Genomic DNA, 18,894 nt, shown 5'->3' with positions numbered 1-18,894 from the left:
GGCGCGCAGCTGGAATGGGGCGGGCGGGAGCGGGGCGCCCGGTGCAGCTGGCGGGGGGCGCCGGCCGTCGCCATAAAGTGAATGGGCCGGGTGAATGGGCGGCAGTCGGCCGGCGCCCTCCGCCCTCCCCGTGAGCCGCAGGCCGGCAGCGAGGCGCAGCGTGCCAGAGAGTCGCGGGGATTTACTTTCTGACAGCGGCGGAGCGGCCCGGGTAGTGGGGCAGGGGCAGCGGCGTCACCCCGTTCGCAGGATTAAGGCCGCCGAGCCGAGCCCGCATCTGGAGCTGCTGTAAGTGCCCCTCCGTCAGACACCTCCAGGGAACGGGGTTGTCCGCTGCTCTCCCCGGGGCGCCCGCAGTGCCCGCCCGCGTGCGTCCGGAGCTGGCGCGGGGCGGGAGCATCTTCGGGGCGCTCCGCTCGGGACCGCAGCGCCGTGCCCGGGGCAGGAGCCGGGGGACAGCGGGCGGAGCGGGACCGGCCCCTGCCCTGCTCGGGGCCGCGGTGCTGCCGGTCCTGCCGTTCCGTTGGGCTGCCCGTACCCCTCCCGGCAAGCACTCCCGGAGCCCCTGGCAGTTGCTAAACTTAGGCATTTTCCACTGGGGCGAGCGGGGCCGGGGCTGTTTAAATTAGCCGGGGCTCGCTGTAAATAACGGCGCTGCGGGCTGCGGCTCAGCTGTCTGTAGGGCCCGGGGCAGCGGGACGCGGGGAGACGGCGCCTGGGAAAAGCGCAGCAGCACGACGGCGTTCGGACAGTTGGATAAATAATATTTATGTAACGGACTGGCGCCTGTTTATAGCAGAGCCGACCTCCCTGCAGCTCCGGGGTGAGGGCGAGCCGGCCCGTGGCTGCGGGTACCCGCAGGGAGCAGCGGAGCCGGCCGGGTTGAGGGGGAAGGAGCGAGGGAAGCGCCGACCCCCGGCGGCGGCTCCGTCGGCAGCTGCGGGGGAAGGAGCGGGACCGGGCAGCGCCGGGAGGCTCCGAACAGAGCCGGTGGTCGAACTCCGGGTTCTGGAACGGCGGGCTCCTTCACCTTCCCGACGATGAGCGCGGCCCGGGGAAGCCGTTACCGCCGGGGGCAGGGAGCGGAGCGGCGCCCGACGGAGCGCGGCTGTTCTGCGCTCAACGAGAGCGGGCCCGTCTCTCCGCTCGGCCCCGGCTGGCGGCGGCCCTGGGAGCGGCCCCGCGCTGCAGCTGCCGGAGGGGGCTCGGGGGGGTGGCGGGGCCCGGCCCGGTGCTGCTGAGCGGGGCACACCTGTCGGCCCCGCGCCCCCGCCGCGGGACAGCTGAGCGGGACGGAACGGGCGGCCCTCCCGGCGGTTCTGCTGGGCTCGGTGCCGCGGCTCCGGCTCGTTGCTACCCGGCGGGCCGCGGGGGGAACTGGTATGAGCTGGTGGTGCGGGAAGCAAAGAGGGGAACCCGGAGCTCCCCTGCCGCTCTCCGCACCCGGCCTGCAGAATGCGGCGTGAAATGGCTTCGTTCTCACTGCGGCTTAGGGAGATGCTAAAAGCAGCAGCTCGGGAAGGTGTCTTTCACGAGCGTCACCCGTGATCGTGTCCTACCGCACTATTGGCGATGGCAACGAGGTCTTTCTCGAGCCCTCTGCTCCCTCGGAGGGACGGGCGTTTGCGTAAGCTGCGTGATGCCTTTCTGCGGGGACAAAGACCTGCTGCTGGCTCTGGAGGGACTGGCGGGGCACGGGGCTGCTGCCGGGCCACACTGATAGCTGCAGAAACGGGGCAGGAGGTGGCTTTCGTTACCAGATGGTCGCACTGTGCCCGGTATCGGGCGTTGTGTGAGGGCTCAGGGCAAGGACGGTGTTTTCCGTTTGCTGCCGGCGTTGCATGAGAGCCAGTCTTCGTGAAACACAGCTATATCCCAGTAACTGAAATGTGTCCTGTCCCGGGCACTCCTTTGACAACTTGTAGTTCTGCTTTGGTAGAGGGATGTCTGCAAGCCTCGCTTGATATCTGTTGCCTTTCTGAAAGGGCTTAATTCTGGCAAATAACAGATGTGACAACTGTGGCCGAATTGCAATAAATCCATTCATGCACCTCATAGGAAGGTCGGCAAAACGTAGCATCTTTTCTGTCTGTCAGATGCTACTGAAACCGTGAGATTGAGAGGTAAGGCTAACTTTGGAAACTGCCAAAAAGAAAAATCCAGAAACCTGATCTGGGAGAGCGCGCCGAAAGGAAGATGAGATGTGCCGGGGACATGAATTCTGTCTCGTGACCTGGCACATGTGCCCCAGCTCTGGGGACAGGGGAGGTCCTGGGCTGGAAATTAAGTCCCCATAGGGATGGCTGGTGGCCTTGAGCCACATGCCCTACAATGGGACAAGACGGTGGGGCTGGGAGCAGGAGCTGCGGCACTGCTGCCTGCCCGAGTACAGGAGGCTGTGGTTTGCTTAGGGCCTGGTCACTGGGAGGAGGTCCCCACTTGCTGTGCAATGCAGGGGTGCAAGGGCGTTGAACTGTGCCAGCTCCAGAACCTGGCTTTGGGCTGGGGCACAGTGCTGAGTTCTGGGCTGCCCGTGGTTTGCCTTCTGTCTGCAGTGCCTGGTGCCACAGCTGGGGCTGGGGAAAATCCTCCAGCAGTGTGGGGCTGCGATGCAGGCAGCCGGAGAGAGAGGATTTGTGCGGCCGCACTGTGCCTGCTGTCCTCCCTTTGTGTGCCGGCACCCCTGCCCTCCGCCTGGCTCACCTCTGAATATTAATGCCTCTGGCAGATTGGATAATAATGTGACTGGGAATTGAATGAAGCTGGTTATTAGCTCCTGGCTTGCATGGGGCATTTAAGGCAGCCCTGAGTCTGCTGCTGGAGGCACAGTGGGTCAGGTTGTGCTGCGGCAGGGGCTCGCTCTGCCCCAATTGGGACTGGCAGTACCACCAGCTCCTGTGGGGTCTTTGGGGACAGATCCAGGTGTGCTAGGAAAGGGGACACGGTCCACTGTTACAGAGGAGAAACTGAGCTCTGGCAGCACTGAACACTCTGCAGCTACTGAACCTCTCTACGATGCTCTGCACTGTCTCCCAGAGTGCAGCTCCACCAGAAAATAAGCATTTACACCCTTCTTACCCATGCACGAGAGCAGGGAACCCAGAGTTAAAGTGTAGACGCTGCTATTAATTTTGTACATCTGATTTCGACCTTTCAAGGTATTCAGAAAGGCAGTGAGGTGCTGCAGCTCCTTGTGATTTCAACTGGAGCAGACCTGCATTTGTCCAATTAACCCTTCAGAAATTACCATCCGAGCTTCTGAGAACGAGCCACCTGTTTGCAAGCCCCATCCAACAACTTCCACCATCCCAGAAGCTGACAGCCTCAGAACTGTTAGTGTCTCTAGGATGGATCATGTACCCGGCTGTTTCTCACAGCCCTCTCCTGCAGCCCCCTTTATTTAAATAAATGCCATAATTTGATGCTAGCAGAGCCTCGGAGAGAGCTGTGCTGAAGGGCTCAGCTCCGTCAGTGCTGCCTGCAGACAGCACAAAAAAAGAACTAAAAGCACCACCGTCGGGGCTGGGAACCCTCAACCCCAGTGCCAATTCTCTGAGGCCAGTTTTTAGGAGATGCCAACGATAACCGTCCAAAGAGATGCATGAGAGTTCAGCCGTAAATCACGCTGACCTGTCTGCGTGTGGACGTTTTTATTTACTTGTCTTTCTGAAAAACAAATAAACAGAAAATGCCTCCCAAATAAACCAGCTCCCCGCTTGGATTTGAACACGCTTTAAAAGAAATCCCTTTTGTTTTAGCCATTTTTATTTCCTGTTTGTTTCTGAGCTTAGACTTGACAATGAAAACCACATGAAATTCCCTTTTTGTTCCATCAGTTTTATTTTTGGTGCCACAATATCCCAAACTTCCAGTTCTGCAGGATATAGATTTTTTTGTGGATGCACATTTCTTACAAGGTTATTATTATTATTTTTTTTTTTTTAAAGCAAATGCATGGATTTTTATTTTTTTATTTTTTTCCTTAAAATGAAAGTCAGGCAGTCTTGAGGACGGGGTGTACCGGGGTGTTTAAAGAACACTCATAGATGTGAGTGGTATTCGTTGAGCTGTAAGCGCCGTGCTGGTGCAGCTCCATTCCTAACCAGGGAGCAACCCCACAGGCAAAGCGAGGAGCGGTGAACGACTGTGCGTCCGGTTAGAAGCCTTTCTCAGCATCGTTCTGCCAGCGGGCGCTGGAGCTCAGCTGCGGCGGGGTCGTGGCTGTGCAGTCAGCGCGTGTACCCGATGCGGGCTGCCGGCGGATCTCGGGGTGCCGAGTTGTCCCTGCATTGGAGGGCTGCGACCCAAGCCGCTCGCAGAGCGCCTGCTCCCCCTGCCCCGGCCCTTTGCTCTGCACTGCTTTGATGGGATTGCCCGCGGGCTGGGTTGTATGAGTAATGACGGATCTGCAGCTTTCTTCCTTACCCACCCAAATGCCTACCTCCCAGGGCTCTGTGTGGGATGCAGCACGGAACAGATGGAAAAAACTAGGGATTTGGAAAAGAAAAAAAAAAAAAAAAGACAACACAAAAACAACCCAGACTTTGCACACGGTCTCCGGGCAGCTCGGTGCATTTCAGGACCCTGACATTTAGAGCCAGGTTTCGTTGCTTCCCTTGTCTCTGTGTTCACAGATTCACGGGCACAGAGCAGTTCTCTATGGAGCCCTGAGCCCGATCCTGCAAGCACAGTCTCTTGCACAAGGCTGTGGCGCAGGGGCCGGCCGTGTTTGCAGTGGGGAGGGCTGATTATCCCCTCATTCCCCTCCGCACGATGTCTGGGTAAACAGACTGACCTTCAGAGCATGGTGCAAGGGCCATAAAGGCGGGGGGCGGGGGGAAGAGGGGGTGGTCGGTGCTCCAGCAGCTGCCCAGTGCCTCCCCAAACAGGGCTGGTAGTTCTGAGCATCCTTTCCACGCTTCCTCAAGATGCTGCATCCCGAGTTGTCCGCTTGCTGCATTCAGACAGCAGTGGAGTCAGGCAATGGGACGTGCATCCCTCACAGCCATTTGGGTTCTACCACCACCCCTCCTCCAGCCCCAGCTCTGCACGGCTGTCCTACAGCAGCAGCCCAGCTGCAGCACACAAAACAAGATTCTCTCTAGCTGCTGTTTTAGCCAAGTTTTGTTTACGGACGAGTCAAACTTCTATGGGCGAGATTTATGTCAGAAGTCCTGACTGACAGCTTCACAGCGCACCAAGGTCGGAGCCGCATGTGGGGTGTGATGTGCTGGCGGCATGGCTGGGCCTTCTGACCTTCAGCCCTCCTGATTAGGGGCTTTCTTCAGCTTGTTTACTAATTGTGAGAGCCACTGACATCCCCAATAGCGGCTGAGTCATCTGTGGCCCTCCATCTGCATACAAAGCTCAGAGGCAGCTGGAACCGCATTGCTCTGGCTGTCTCCTGGCCCACCCTCCCTCAATGGGCCAACTTTACAGCTGCACAGATACCTAAAGGCGCTGGACCACCTCCCTTTAATTGCTGCAGCAATCACACCTGCACACACACGGAGCAGTGGGTGTGTGGGCAGGCTGCTGCCAGGCTTGGTCACCACAGCTGCTTTGCTCCTGCACAGATGTGGGCAAACGTGCCATGTGTGCAGGGACCTGTGGGCAGAGCCCCCTCCCTGCTCTGTGTTGGCTGCAAGATTCTTGCTGCCAAATTTCTCCCCTATCTCAGCCTCCTTCTGCCCTCACCAGAGCAATCCATTACTTTGCACCCTTCAAGCGCTCCCAGCACTAGTGTGCTCCAAAGCTTGACATTGCCAGCAACTCTGTGCAACTGCGATTCGTTATGGCAAAATGGAGCCTCAGCTGATTTATTTTATTCCAGATGCCTAACAAACAAACTGAGCTGTAACAAAGTGCAGCTTTATTAATGTAACCACAGAGCCTGTCAGAGGGACAAGCACAGCCCTGGCTGATGGAGCCAAGGTGCTGCACCCAGGAAGGCAGCTGGACACTACCAGCTCCATGCTGCGGTTCCTGCAAAAGTGCAAGGAGAACAGAAAAGAACAGCTTTGTAGGAAAGCAGACAGTGCTTCCCTCCTGTGCTGTGACTGGTATCTCCAGCCCTTGGGTGTCAATTCAGAGCCACACATGCAGGCTAAGGGCAACTCTGCTGGGGTGCCTGCCCACACTGCTTTGGCACAAACTGAGCGAAGGCATTGCCTGGTTCCCAGGACTCCCCCAGTGCTGCCGTGGTCTGGGGACCAGCCACACGCAGACCCAATGAGTGAGAGCAGCGGGGAGAACTACACCACATGGCTCACAGTTAACCCATGCTGCAGCCAAACAGGACACATCCTTTGTGGGCTTTTTTTTTTTTTTCCTGCAGACATCAGTACAGAGCTGTCACCCCTTGGGATGCTCCCACTGTGACAGTCCCGCATGAGACCAATGCATTATTAACTCTCTGCTACCCAGAACAGGTATTTGGCTGTTTTCCTCTGCTGCAGCTTGGGGCTCACCTTCGCCTTATGGACTGACCCCAGCCCCACAGGGCATGTCAGACAGTATCTATCAAGGTTGTGCATTTCCCTAGCACCTCTTATCTGATGATCTGAAAGCACTTAAAGGAATTTCACTTAATAGCCTCTCCCAGTTCAAACAGGCTTTTTGACATCATTTCTGCAGTGAGGAATGGCATCCCAGAGCAGCCAAACAATGTTACCTACATCACACATCAAGTTGGCAGCAGTGCATCTCCCCATCCTCTCCCCATCCTGGTCTGAGTTATCAGAAACTTCTTCAGTAATGGAGAGAGAGGATGGGTATGGAGCAGCAGCCCTCACAGCCAGCCCACATGGGACACACAGCAGCATAGCATGCACTGCCCACAATGCTCTTGTGACTCAAATAACAAGCTCCAAGCAATGAGACACTGAGAAGCTCAGGGACACCAGGCAAATCCCGCTGATGAAGTAGAGAAAAGAAAGATATTTCAGGCTTCAAAGAAACATGCACTGCTATGAAAATGCCCCACACCAAAGCTCAGGGGCTAGCACCACACTGCAAGGACCAGAGAATTCATAATAAGCAGTGACTCAGCACTCATCAGCAGTCAGTGAGCCATCAGTTTGCTCTGCACACCTGGAAGCACTCCTCGGGTAGCCCAGATGGTGTGCTGTTCTCCTGTCCGTAATGGGGCTGCACACCAGGTAACGGTTTTGCTTCTGCTGGTTATTTTCCAGTGATTAATGGTCTTGCCTGGTTCCTGCTGCAATTCCATTAAGATTAGAGACTTAAAGTTACACAGTGAGGTTCAGCAGCAGATGACCCTGATCTCTTTGTGATCGTGTTCCTGTGGTCTCAAGAAAGAGAAGATTTACTCTTTTCTGACATCCCATCCTTGCCCTCCCAGGCAGCATGCCAGTTCTCAGCTCAGTGCATGATTCCTGTGCTAGGTGCTCTGTGGCACCAGAGACTCTAACCTGCAGCACTAGCGTGATGCTGTTCCTGCATGAGCATGTGGGCTGGGAGAGAACAGAGCAGCCCCAGCATCTTTCCCTCTGATACAGAACAGAGGAAGGGGCTGCCCCACTGCAGCTCAGCCTCCCAAGGACCGAAGTACAGACAGACAGTTCAACTTCCTGACAACGTGGGTAAATAACCAAGAGGCAGAGGGGGATGCTGGCAGCACAGGCACTAGGTTCTTGCTGAAGCCCTGCACCCAGATAGACAGCCTCTCCCACAGGCAGACTTGCTAGGGCCTCAGCTCTGCAGGCACATGTGGGGACATGAGTAAAGCACTCCTGCAGTCCCCCGGCCTCTCACCATGGGCAGCACCCAAGGCACCACTATAATTAGCCTCGCTTGGCTTGTAGTCAGCCTTGATGGTTCCTTCCCACTCCTCCTCAAAAAACAACAACAACAAAACAACCACAAACAATCAAGCCTCAAGTGGAAGAGTCTCTGCTGCTGGGCAGTGGATCCACTTGTTACTGAGATCCAGGAGAGGAGGTAATAAAGACCCCATTTGATCCTTTGGGCTAAGTAAGATGGCTCCCCAGCACTCTGGCAACACTGCCCCTTGTGCCCTCTGCTGCTGCTTCCTGCCAGCAGAGAGGATGGGCTGGCAGTCCAAAGGAAATGCCTACTTGGTGTGAACTGGGAACCCCTATCTCAGGAGCAAGGAAGTACAGAGATGGAAGGAGCCACAGAGCAGGCTGGGATCAGGGGTTACTTTACAAAACTGAAAGCTCTGAGCAAGCTTGGCTCCACAGTACAAGTGCAGAAGGCACCTCTAACAGAATGGTTCAGAAAGTGAGAAAGATGAAAGCACAGATGGAATCAATAGATCTGATGCTATCCAAAGAAACTTCTGAGGTGCCAATTCCAGCAGCTCCCTGAGAGCAGACATAAAGATTGGTAGAAATACCAGAAAGGTTTAGCATCGACTTCCTTAATGTCTCTACCTATGGCAAGATCTAGACAGTATGGAAAGAAAGCTCCTTTAATTAAATCCAAAAGAGCTACATACTCTGGGGTAATACCTACAGCCTTTGTGCTGGAAGAGGTGCTGGCCCTGGTGAACACAGGTGTGAAGCGCTGCTTACAGCAACCCTCCATGGCCACTCAGAGCAGATTCTGCTCCCTTCTTTTTGCTGTATCCACAAGATGAGAGGGCCCTGCTTGGTGCTACCACATAGGGTGTGTGCAGTGGGTATGCAATTGCACACATTCAAAGTTTCCTCTCTGAAACTCTCCTAGTTTTAAGTTCAGTTCAGAGAGCAAACTCGCTCTCGAGTCAGAAGCGTTAGCTAGTTTCAACCTGAGCATGGGCCTTGTTTTGGAGCCAGTGTTAGCCTGATTCCACAGCACATCTCTGCAGCAGGCCACTTGCCACTATGCCTAGTCCTAAATAATGGGACTGGCTTACCCCAAGCCTGGTGTCTGATATTGTCATTTACACCTCCACACAACCAGCTGAGAGATGCTCCTCTCCTTGCTTGATAGCTCCAGTTTGCACAGATGAAACCTGTGCAAGACAAGTACAGTGCTTCAGGCACACAGGACACCACATGGAGGATGCTGTCCTGCACACAGAGCGAGGCAAGAGGCTGAATTCCTCCTTAAATCTGGTCCAGTGCGGAGTCAAGCCCTCGAAAAGAGGAAATTGTGCTTGACAGATGCAATCATATGCAAATGGCTGTAGAAGAGGGGAAATTATCATCTACAAACATTGGGCAGAAATTCCATCTGCCGCCGCCTCAAGAAGGGCTCTTAATAAATTCTGAGACAGCAAAGTGACACACATCTTAATCAAGACTTAATCCAGGGAATTAATTCACTGCGCGTTTCTGCATAATTCCGAGAGCAACGCAAAAAGCCATGGCAATATCAGCAGCAGATGGACTCCCCCCTACTCCCTGCAAAGGTATTAAAGAAAACACAACCCCATCACATCATGCTGTGTGCATACATAGGGCAGAAAGCAACAGGGCTGTGTGTACATGGTTTGCAGCCAACAAAGGTCACCAAAGGCTGGGGAAAATAGTGAGCATGGAGCTGCTGCTCCACAACCCAGGATGACACACTTGCAGGAGGCAGTGCTCTGGGAAACTGGCACTGGGTCTCTACTGAGATGCTGCTGTCAGGGTGTGTCGGAGCCAGCACTGAGGTTCAGGAGTGGTGGGATGGGGAGCTCCAGGGAGCAGGGGGAAACACTGAAGCTCTCACCACCAAACCCGCAGCAGACACCAGTAGGGTGAAGCACCAGTTTTCAGCCTCACCACAGCCTGGGAGCACTTCACAGGTATGGTCTGGCCTCACCAAGACCCCAGCAGCAGCCCTGCTCAGAGTGACAGGAGGCTTTAGACAGCTCTGAAAATACATTCTTAGTCACTGTCATCCAGCTCCAAAGGAGGTGCGACAGCTCTGTTAATAATCTCTTGTTTACATGTTTAAGCGCTCGCACAGCCCAGCTGAAATGCGACCTTCGCACAGTTTGGTCCTGGCACGCGTGGGCTCGAGGGGCCATGCAGCCCTTCACCAGCCATTCAGTCTCCACCACTGCCTGTAGCCTTGCTCCAGAATCCCGAGCACCCGGTCCCAGCAGCACCCACATTGTATCAGTGGCTGTGACATATTAGCATGAGGGGCTGCTGCAGAGTCAGGGACTGGAGGACTGCTGGGAGACACAGGCCCTGCACCCAGCTGCTCTTCTTCAGGAACCATCAAACCAGCACGTCCGTTGGCGACCATCACACCATGCACAGCAACATCATGAGCTGAAACCTGAGCTTCAGGGCTCACAGGGCCAGCTTACTCGCCCAGGTGGCAGGGCTGGGCTGCTAGCACCTAACACTTCCCACCTGCCTCTGTGTTGTACCACAGAGAGAAGCTCACAGGCAGCATTGGCCTGGAGAGCTCAGAGAACAGGACAGAATAACTGACCCTGGAACAAAGGATTATGAACAGGGCAGTTGAGAAGCCACAGCAGTGAGAGTTGGGGGCAAGTCCCAGCTGGGGTGCTGTCAGGGCAGCCCATGGGAATAGACAGCACTGGAGAGCCTTTGGCTGAGAGGTGCCAGTGCCTGTCCCCAGGCACCCAAGGGCATGTAACGCAACTCCCGTGTTAACTCAGGCTTCAGAGGTCCTCGTTTGCCCAAAAGTATTCCATTTGCAATGATGGAGCTTGTGGCAGTCTCTGTGCACTTTGGCATACATTCCTCCTGGTGCCATGAAGGTTTCTGCACGTGCACATCTGTCTGTCTGTGCCTGTGGTTTTAGGAATGCCTCAGGGTTCTGGGCACTGCCTGTGCCTGAGCAACTCGCAGGGAGGTGAAGGAGGGCCTGAGGAAGCTGCAGAGGGAGGCTGGGAGAGCGGGATGTCTGGGGAAGGTGCTAACAGCCCTTGGCTGGCCCAGGACCACTTCCTCAGATCTCTGTTACACAGCATGCTCTGGCGTTGCTATTTCAGTCTGAATGTCACCTATAAATTGGAGGCTCTTTCTCTGAAGGCTGTAAATAGAAGTGTCACTAGATGATCTTTGATTTATAGGGGAGCTCAGCAGAAAGTCTGGCATCTCCATTTTCCAGCCAGGAAACCCAGAAGGGGTCCAAGGATCACATGGGGATCCTTGGCTTTCCCTAGGCCTCTCCTCAGAGGTTGGCCAGTCCCTTCTCACACAGACAGGAAGAGGTCATGGGCACAGATCCAACTCCCTAACCACCCTGCACCTCTTTTTCAGGTTCCTCCTTCGCCACCACCCATTCCTGCCCCATGGATTTCAACCTGCTGGCGGACGCGGAGGCCCGCAGCCCAGCCCTGTCCCTCTCAGATTCTGGCACCCCCCAGCACGAGCACAGCTGCAAGGGACAGGACCATAGTGGTGAGTGCAAGGTCTAATGCTCCTGGTGGGCAGCATCCAAGGTACAGGGCAGAAAGAGAGCAGGGGGAGATGTGGGATAAGCATCGCTGTACAGTAGGAGCTGCCCAAGTGCTCAGTTGGAAACTTTCCATGCTTTGGGTTAACTCCAAGCTGAACTTCTCAGGTGCAGTCAAAGGGAGACAATGCAAAGCTCCCTGTGCAAGGGGAGCCAAGGGCTTGGGACAACCTGCTGCTCCCTGTGTAAAGCCTCTGGGCTCACCTGCTTGCAGAAGCTAACCAGCATAATGATGCAGATTAAAATTCCCTGGAGCGATCATCACGGAGAGTGCTGTACCGGAATAACTATGGTCAGAGAACCAAGCCACTGAATTCCCTACTGCATGCGTACCTTAGTCGGGCACATCCCCAAACTTGGTGGCTCCTCATCAGCTGCTGGGGCACACAGTGCATCTCCATCCAAGTGGCTTCCCAGTCGAGTCCTGCTCCCCACACAAAACTGCCAACTAGGGAGCAGACTTTTTTTCCATTAGGCATGAACAGCTAATTCCAGCTATGACTGCAGGAGTTTCACTGAGTGGGTGAATGCACACGGGATGCATTTCACAGCCTATTTTAGGTCAACAATAAGTGTCGTGTGCCTGACTACGTCACTCTTCACTGTATTAAACAGGCTGGAAAAAAAGCGTCTGATGGAGGCAGCTACATGCTGGCATTACCTATGCACAAGGGCTGCTGCTTCCTGCACTTTCACCAGGCAGTCCTACTTACCCTGGGCTCAGCTTCCATCATCTGAAGAGCAAGGGATGGTGGGGAACGGGGAGGAAACCTGGTCTGTCTTAGCTCTCCAAGGTCCACCTCATCCTCTGATGGTACTAGTGTTTGCAACAGCCCCTCCTGTTAGATCTCATCAGGCAGGAAAGCTAGGGAGAGATACATTCCATAGCCGGCTCCTTGGTCGGGATCCAGGGCAGACCACAAGGACCTTCCTTCCCATGGGGTCCCCACTGCGGCACCCACACTGCGCTCTTAACAGTACACTTTTCCATGCCTAGAGAAACAGCAGAAATGAAGACAACAGTCCCTGCAGGCAATGCACAAGAAAAGCCAAAGGCAGCAGGTGCAGAACCAGAAAGGACAGCAAGAGGGAGGCATAGTTGCAGAGGTTTTTCCAGACTCTGAGGCAGGTTTACTACAGCTGCCTGGGCTTCACAAGATTTAGAGAAAGCCCAGACCCACAGGGCATGGAGGAGATGAATACAAGTTGCTTGCCTAACTCTTCCACCAAGACACAGCCCATTAGCTGGTGGTTTTACTCTGTCGTCGTTCCCTTTGGGTGTAATTTCTCCTTGTGGGAAGACAGGCAGCTCTCAGCAGGAACTCCTGTTTTGGGCACAGCTCCTATTTGGCAGCAGTCTCTTTGGAAACCCACAGATAAGGGCTCCTGTGGGAACATGTCCCATGCATGCATCAGGCTTTTAATTAACCCAGACTTAGCAAACAAACCAAATGTTGTCCCTTCATCTGTACTGAGCTATTCCCAATAACTAGCTCAAACATTGTGCCATCACTGCCTTTTTCATGTGTTTTGGAGATGAGCAATGAAGGAGTGTCCCTCTTCCAGCTCTGGCTTAGAGCACTGAGCTAGAGAAATCAGACTGATCCCTTCAGCAATAATTGCTATTCAAAATAAAATAAAAATAAAAAGCCAAGAGCTTCCAGCAGTCCTGCTGGAAGGTACTTCCATATGAGGATACTCATGGTAGCGAGGGGAGCACCATGAGACTATAGCCAGCCCCCACTGGTCCACTTTTCAGACCCGTGCCTTCTTCTGTTTCAAGAGCACACTTTGAAATTCCTCATTCTGGTACAGCCCAGCTGAAAAGCCTGCTGCACACTGGCAGTGGGAACAGGAGATCATGCCTTCTGAGCCAGCTTGCATTACAATGTACCTAGAGTTCCTGTATATCCAATGTAAGCATTAAACATTCCACAGACCTGCAGGCGGAGAGTGGGGAGCATACGGGAACTCTGCATTGCCTCAGTCTTTGCAGTGTGTGCCCAGTGTGTGCTCTCCCCCACGAGGGGTGGGAGCCCTGCAGCACCCTCTGAGGAAGGCAGGCCCAAGGAAGCACCGGGAAGGCTTTCCCAGAAGTGACAGGAGAGATTTCTGAGCTAACAGAGCACGTGACCAACTGCTTTTCTGACTCCCTCTTAGGGCTTCTCTCTTCCATTTGGTTTCTATGGGGCTTGTTTTTGACAGGCACGTGCATTGGAGCTGAAGACCCCTTTCTTCTCACCTGGATGTATTCCAGGCTCCTGTTTCCCTGCCCTTCTGTGTTTTCAGAGGCTGTACAGAACAACTTCAGTACTGGGATTTTTTTATTCTTTTGTTCTGGATTTTAAAGCCTTTTAAAGCCAGCTTCCACTTAAAAAAAGCCCACAACCAAAAAGTCCTTTTCATCTGAGACCCAGTGGAGCGATGCCAGGATTTTTGAAAAGATTCATCTCCCAAACACAATAGTTCTGCCATTGTTTGCAATAATCTCAAGTTGGTTTTGCTGATATTTCCGACTGGAAAAGAGCACCTCCCCTCCCTGCTGAAAACCAAGTTTTCAGTTGGAAGCATCTCACCCTGCTTCTAGATCAGAATGAAGTGGTGGTGAATGTCAGCAGCAATTTGTGTCCCCTGGAAGAATTCTCTTCTATGGCAACTTCTCTCAGCTCCTGGTAGAACTTTTTCTAAGACATCAGCTGCAGTTTTCCTCCACTCACTGTCCTCCATTCACTGTCGAGGGGCTCAGCTGCGACATTTGAACACAGAGAACATTTGCTTGCAGGGCTGTGGCACAGGGAGGCACTTGACATGGCCGAGCTGCTCACCTCCATCCCAGCTCAGCACAGGTAGGCACACCTAGCTGTGCACTTGGTGATGGCAGAGGCTGAGCTTAACTTTGAGGTTACACATCCACACAAACACTGATAGCTTCAAAGCATTCACCAGAGGGGCAGCAAAAGAAAGACTCAGTCACTTGGATGGGGAACTCCAAGTGGGAAGACCAGGGGTGAGAGGACAGAAGATGCTGGATGTAAGGGAAGATGTTAAGGAGGCCTCTTCCTACTTACTAAAATTCAGCATAGGTAAGTCCTAAGTAAGAAAATATTGGGATGGACTGAGAGAAAGGGAAAAAAAAAAGCCTGTTCCTTGGGTTTAGTTAATTTAAGATCCTCAACTTGCCATCACTGTCAGTCTGCCTTTCCCCAACCACTTCTCTGCAAAGGCACTGTTTGATCTTTAGTTGCATTATGAATGACAATTTCTTTTCAACCTTTTTTTCTAAAGGCACCCTTAGGCAGTAAGATTTCAGCACAGTAGGATATAGCTGGCCTGGGAAAGTTTTGCCACTGCCACCCATCGTCAGAGTGACAGAGGAAACCCAAGGGCTGCCTGGGTGGCTGTGCCCATCCAGGCAGCAAATATGAGGGCAGGCTGTGAGGGGCTCCCTGAATGCAGCCAAGTCCCTGCATTAACACAAGGGATGTCTCCCATCTTTGTTTTGCATCCAGATACCGAGAAGTCCCAACAGAACCAGACAGACGACTCCAACCCCGAGGACGGCTCTCTCAAGAAGAAGCAGCGGAGGCAGCGCACTCACTTCACCAGCCAGCAGCTCCAGGAGCTGGAAGCCACGTTCCAGAGGAACCGCTACCCCGACATGAGCACCAGGGAGGAGATTGCAGTCTGGACCAACCTGACAGAGGCACGAGTGCGGGTAGGACTGTGGCCCTGCACACACCCTTGTGGGGCAGGAAACTGGCTGTAATGCAAGCCACCAAGCTGTCCCCAAATAAGGGGCACTGGAACATTTCCCCATCCTGAAAGAACCTCACAAATAACTCCAACACTGTCTGACATAGCCACATTCACTCACTCCTTCCTCCCCAAGCACAAGCTTGCAGCAGTACAGGGGCATCCAGAGCCCAGGCTTTGCCTCACTGAGCCTCCCCAGCCTCACCAGAGGGCACACTCTGGGGCTCCCCAACTGCTGTGCTGTCACAGGCACAGCATGGCAGGGCTCCAGTTGGAATGAGAGCTTCTCTCTGCTGCTAGAATTATGAGTTAGCAGCACCATGAATAGCCTTCCAGCAGCTTCCATGCTCTGGGAAGTTATATTGTTTGAGTCCCTCCAACACTAACAGATTTTCCTGTTAGAAGACAGTATTTTAGTGTTCCCCGGCCTGATGCTGAGGTGAAATCAAAGCAAGAGATGTTGTTTCCTCAACTGAGCGAGCTCCAGCTGCATCCCTGAACACTTTGCTCCCAACCCCTGCTCCTTAGCTGTGCACACTTGGAAACAGTCTCAGCTTTCCTCCCTTTCCAACCCCCAGAGGACATTTGTTTGTTAAACACAGTGGGTCAGGCAGTACACAGAAGGCAAGCAGCAGCAGGGGCTGTCTGTTAGCCTGTATCAGGACACAGACACAGGCTTCTGCCCTCTGGGGGGGAAAGCCAGAACCAAACCTGGGCCAGTCTCCTGGTCACTCCTTGATTTCTTCCACCAGCTAATGCCAAACAAACACAGTGCAGCTGCAGTGCCCAGGGACCATGAGTCAAAGCTACAGCAGAGACAAGAAAGGCTTCCCGAGGCAGTTCCTGAACATGCAGCTTGTACAGGACCAGCACTACTGCCTAGCATCAGCACCCACACAGTGGTGTAGGCCTGCAGTAAGTCTTGGGCACCACCTTTAGGTGGCCTCAAACACCTAATGTTACTCTGTGCACACGAAGCATCTTGCTTGCATTTTGATCAACATGGTGACTCCTCACAGGAGATGATCTTGCAGCCCTGACACCTCACTGCAGCACCTTGCCCACTGCCCAGCATCCCTGGGTACAGACCCAGCTCTTTCACCCACTCTTGTGCTGGGTAAACAGGCCAAGGAGCAGCCCAGAGTGCCTCTCTACCTCTCTCCTCTCTTACAGGTCTGGTTCAAAAATCGCAGGGCTAAGTGGAGGAAACGGGAGAGGAACCAGCAGGCCGAGCTCTGCAAGAACAGCTTTGGAGCTCAGTTCAATGGACTGATGCAGCCCTATGATGACATGTATTCTAGCTATTCCTACAACAACTGGGCCACCAAAGGGCTTGCCACCAGCCCACTCTCAGCCAAGAGCTTCCCATTCTTCAACTCCATGAACGTCAGCCCCCTCTCCTCCCAGCCCATGTTCTCCCCACCCAGCTCCATCGCCTCGATGACCATGCCTTCATCCATGGTCCCTTCTGCAGTGACTGGCGTCCCAGCCTCCAGCCTCAACAACCTGGGAAACATCAACAACCTGAACAGCCCAAGCCTCAACTCTGCCGTCTCATCCAGTGCCTGTCCTTACGCCTCCACAGCCAGCCCCTACATGTACAGGGACACGTGCAACTCCAGCCTGGCAAGCCTGAGGTTGAAGGCTAAGCAGCATGCCAACTTCACTTACCCGGCGGTGCAGACGGCAGCTTCCAACCTAAGCCCTTGCCAATACGCCGTGGACAGACCTGTATGAAGTGCTGCTCTCTGCTGACTGGGGACTTGACCTTAGCCTGACACAAGGAGACCTTTAGCCCTACAACAGTGTACATCCTGCAGAGCGAAAGTGGAAGCAAGAGAGAGCAAAAGAGCATGAGAGAGTGAGGGCACACAGCAAGCAGGCAGATGGACCTCGACGAAGATTTGTCTAACTATCGTATGGTGAATTTTGACTGTCTTTCCCCTCCCAACCTCCCTCCCTCCCTGGCCACCAAACACTTACCCTCCCTGTTGGTAAGGAAATCAAAACAGTCTGCTGGAAGCCCCATGGGGAAGCAGGAGCCCCAGCAGGCAGCATGCCTAGCCTGTGGGAAGCTGAGCTCAGAATCCTTTGGCCTGGCCTCTCTAAACCCCACATCCTACAGTGGGATGCAGGGATGGGGTGTCATGAAGCTGCTCTCCAGTGCTTGGCCAATGCCCTCCTTCTCCCCCGACACACACAAGTGTTGGTGCAGAATATCTCACCCATCTACTTATCAGGCAGCCAGTCATTGTCTTGGCTGATTGGCATCCCATGAGAGTGCATCTAGAGGCATGGCCTTCCAGATTTCCTTTAGGAGCTGAGAGTTGTAAGGATATAAAATATGTGCGTGCATATATACCTATACATATACATACACATATACAGACCTATGTGTTAAAATACGCCTTTTTGTTTCATACAGGAAGGAAACTGTGAAGTAGACCTTAAAAACAAGAACTCCTTAAAGCAAGCATATCCACCGAGGTGGTGTGCTGCCTGCCGTGCTTCACTGCTCCACTCATTTCCAGTCAGACAGGAATACCTTTGCCAGTATACATCCAAAGCATCCCCTTCTGCAACAATCAGCTCCCCCTTGCACATCTCCATCCCTTCCTCAAATCCCATTTCAAAGAAAGGAAATAAAATAAAAGTTGGCACAGTCCCTCTAAGGCTTCTGCCTGCCTGGTTATTGAGAGCATGACCCGGTGTCTAAAGATTCAAAAAGCAAGCACCAACATGGAGTCCAAGCCTGTGGTAGGTGCAGGCTGAGCACTCCATGCTGAGGTTTCCCCATCACACTGTGTGGGGCTGCTGCCTCTGAGTCCCTGCAGCACTCCTGGCTCCAAACAGCACCTCCAGGAGGGGTTGCAGATACCTGCCCACCCCCTGGCCCTTTGCTGTTTCTTTCAGGAAAGCTGTAAAACAAAGCTGCTCTCCTGGGAGGTTCATGCACAGCAGGACCTGTAGTTTCTACCAATGCAGAGAGACACAGTGGGATTCTCCAAGAACTCAAGAAAGCAAGGGGGTAGTGGGACATCCCCATTCAGTGTGGTCTCCTTCCACATGGGGTGCATACTTCAGGGGCAGGCACAACCCCAACACGTCAGCAAGACAAACCATCCCACATGGGTGAGTGACAAAACTGGGACAAAACAGGTTTCTGCAACATTGCCAGCACACATAGAGGAAGTGAACTCAGCTAGGAAGGGATCCTTGCTAAGAGACAAAGAGCGTAGCCCCCTTTGCACAGCATATAAATCACTCCATCTTTACCATAGACTGCTGCACAAAGAGCAGCTGCTGCTGAAGGTATTGGTGAACAGATGCAGAAAGCCATTACAGATGTCAGTCCAACAATGCTATAGCTAAACTATGCTTTGCTCTGAGCTAAACCAAAGTGAGAAATCCCTTCATTAAAACAGCTACTGCTGGAAGCACAACACCAACTGCATTGTTCATGCAAGGACTGAGCATCAACATCTAAAGCACATAGCACATCCAAAACAAGACTGAGCTCTTACCTTGCTGCTAGATGCCAGTGATGCTGAGGTTGATTCCATGCCTCCGCCCTGAAGCTTCCCCATCGTGCACACATACTGTGCTCTCACACTGACTCCCCTGCCTGCCCTGGCACTCCTACAGAAGGAAGGAGCAGAAGCCCAACCCCTCTCATTTCCTCTCCTCAGCTAACCCTGACCCCAGCTGCGCCTAGTCCCCACTGATAGCCACAGCCAGGTACTGCCACAG

At 53.7% G+C, this 18,894-nt stretch overlaps 1 protein-coding gene across 1 annotated transcript; it reads left to right on the top strand.

Moving 5' to 3' along the window:
* The first annotated feature begins 163 nt into the window (after positions 1-163).
* On the top strand, positions 164-17,329 carry PITX3 (paired like homeodomain 3). The gene is made up of 4 exons (XM_072340624.1): positions 164-288; positions 11,196-11,336; positions 14,901-15,106; positions 16,318-17,329. The coding sequence occupies exons 2-4, from the start codon at positions 11,228-11,230 to the stop codon at positions 16,879-16,881; spliced, it is 879 nt and encodes a 292-aa protein (XP_072196725.1). The 5' UTR covers positions 164-288; positions 11,196-11,227; the 3' UTR covers positions 16,882-17,329.
* Positions 17,330-18,894: the final 1,565 nt, after the last annotated feature.

The sequence above is a fragment of the Excalfactoria chinensis genome, chromosome 6, assembly GCF_039878825.1.
Source record: "Excalfactoria chinensis isolate bCotChi1 chromosome 6, bCotChi1.hap2, whole genome shotgun sequence".
Lineage (NCBI taxonomy): Eukaryota > Metazoa > Chordata > Aves > Galliformes > Phasianidae > Excalfactoria > Excalfactoria chinensis.
This window is presented reverse-complemented; position numbering and strand designations above follow the sequence as displayed.

Coding starts and splice junctions, on each gene's coding strand:
- PITX3 (XM_072340624.1), top strand. CDS start 11,228: ATGGATTTCAACCTGCTGGCGGACGCGGAGGCCCGCAGCCCAGCCCTG. Junction 11,337..14,900: donor CAAGGGACAGGACCATAGTG/GTGAGTGCAAGG, acceptor TTTTGCATCCAG/ATACCGAGAAGTCCCAACAG. Junction 15,107..16,317: donor TGACAGAGGCACGAGTGCGG/GTAGGACTGTGG, acceptor CCTCTCTTACAG/GTCTGGTTCAAAAATCGCAG.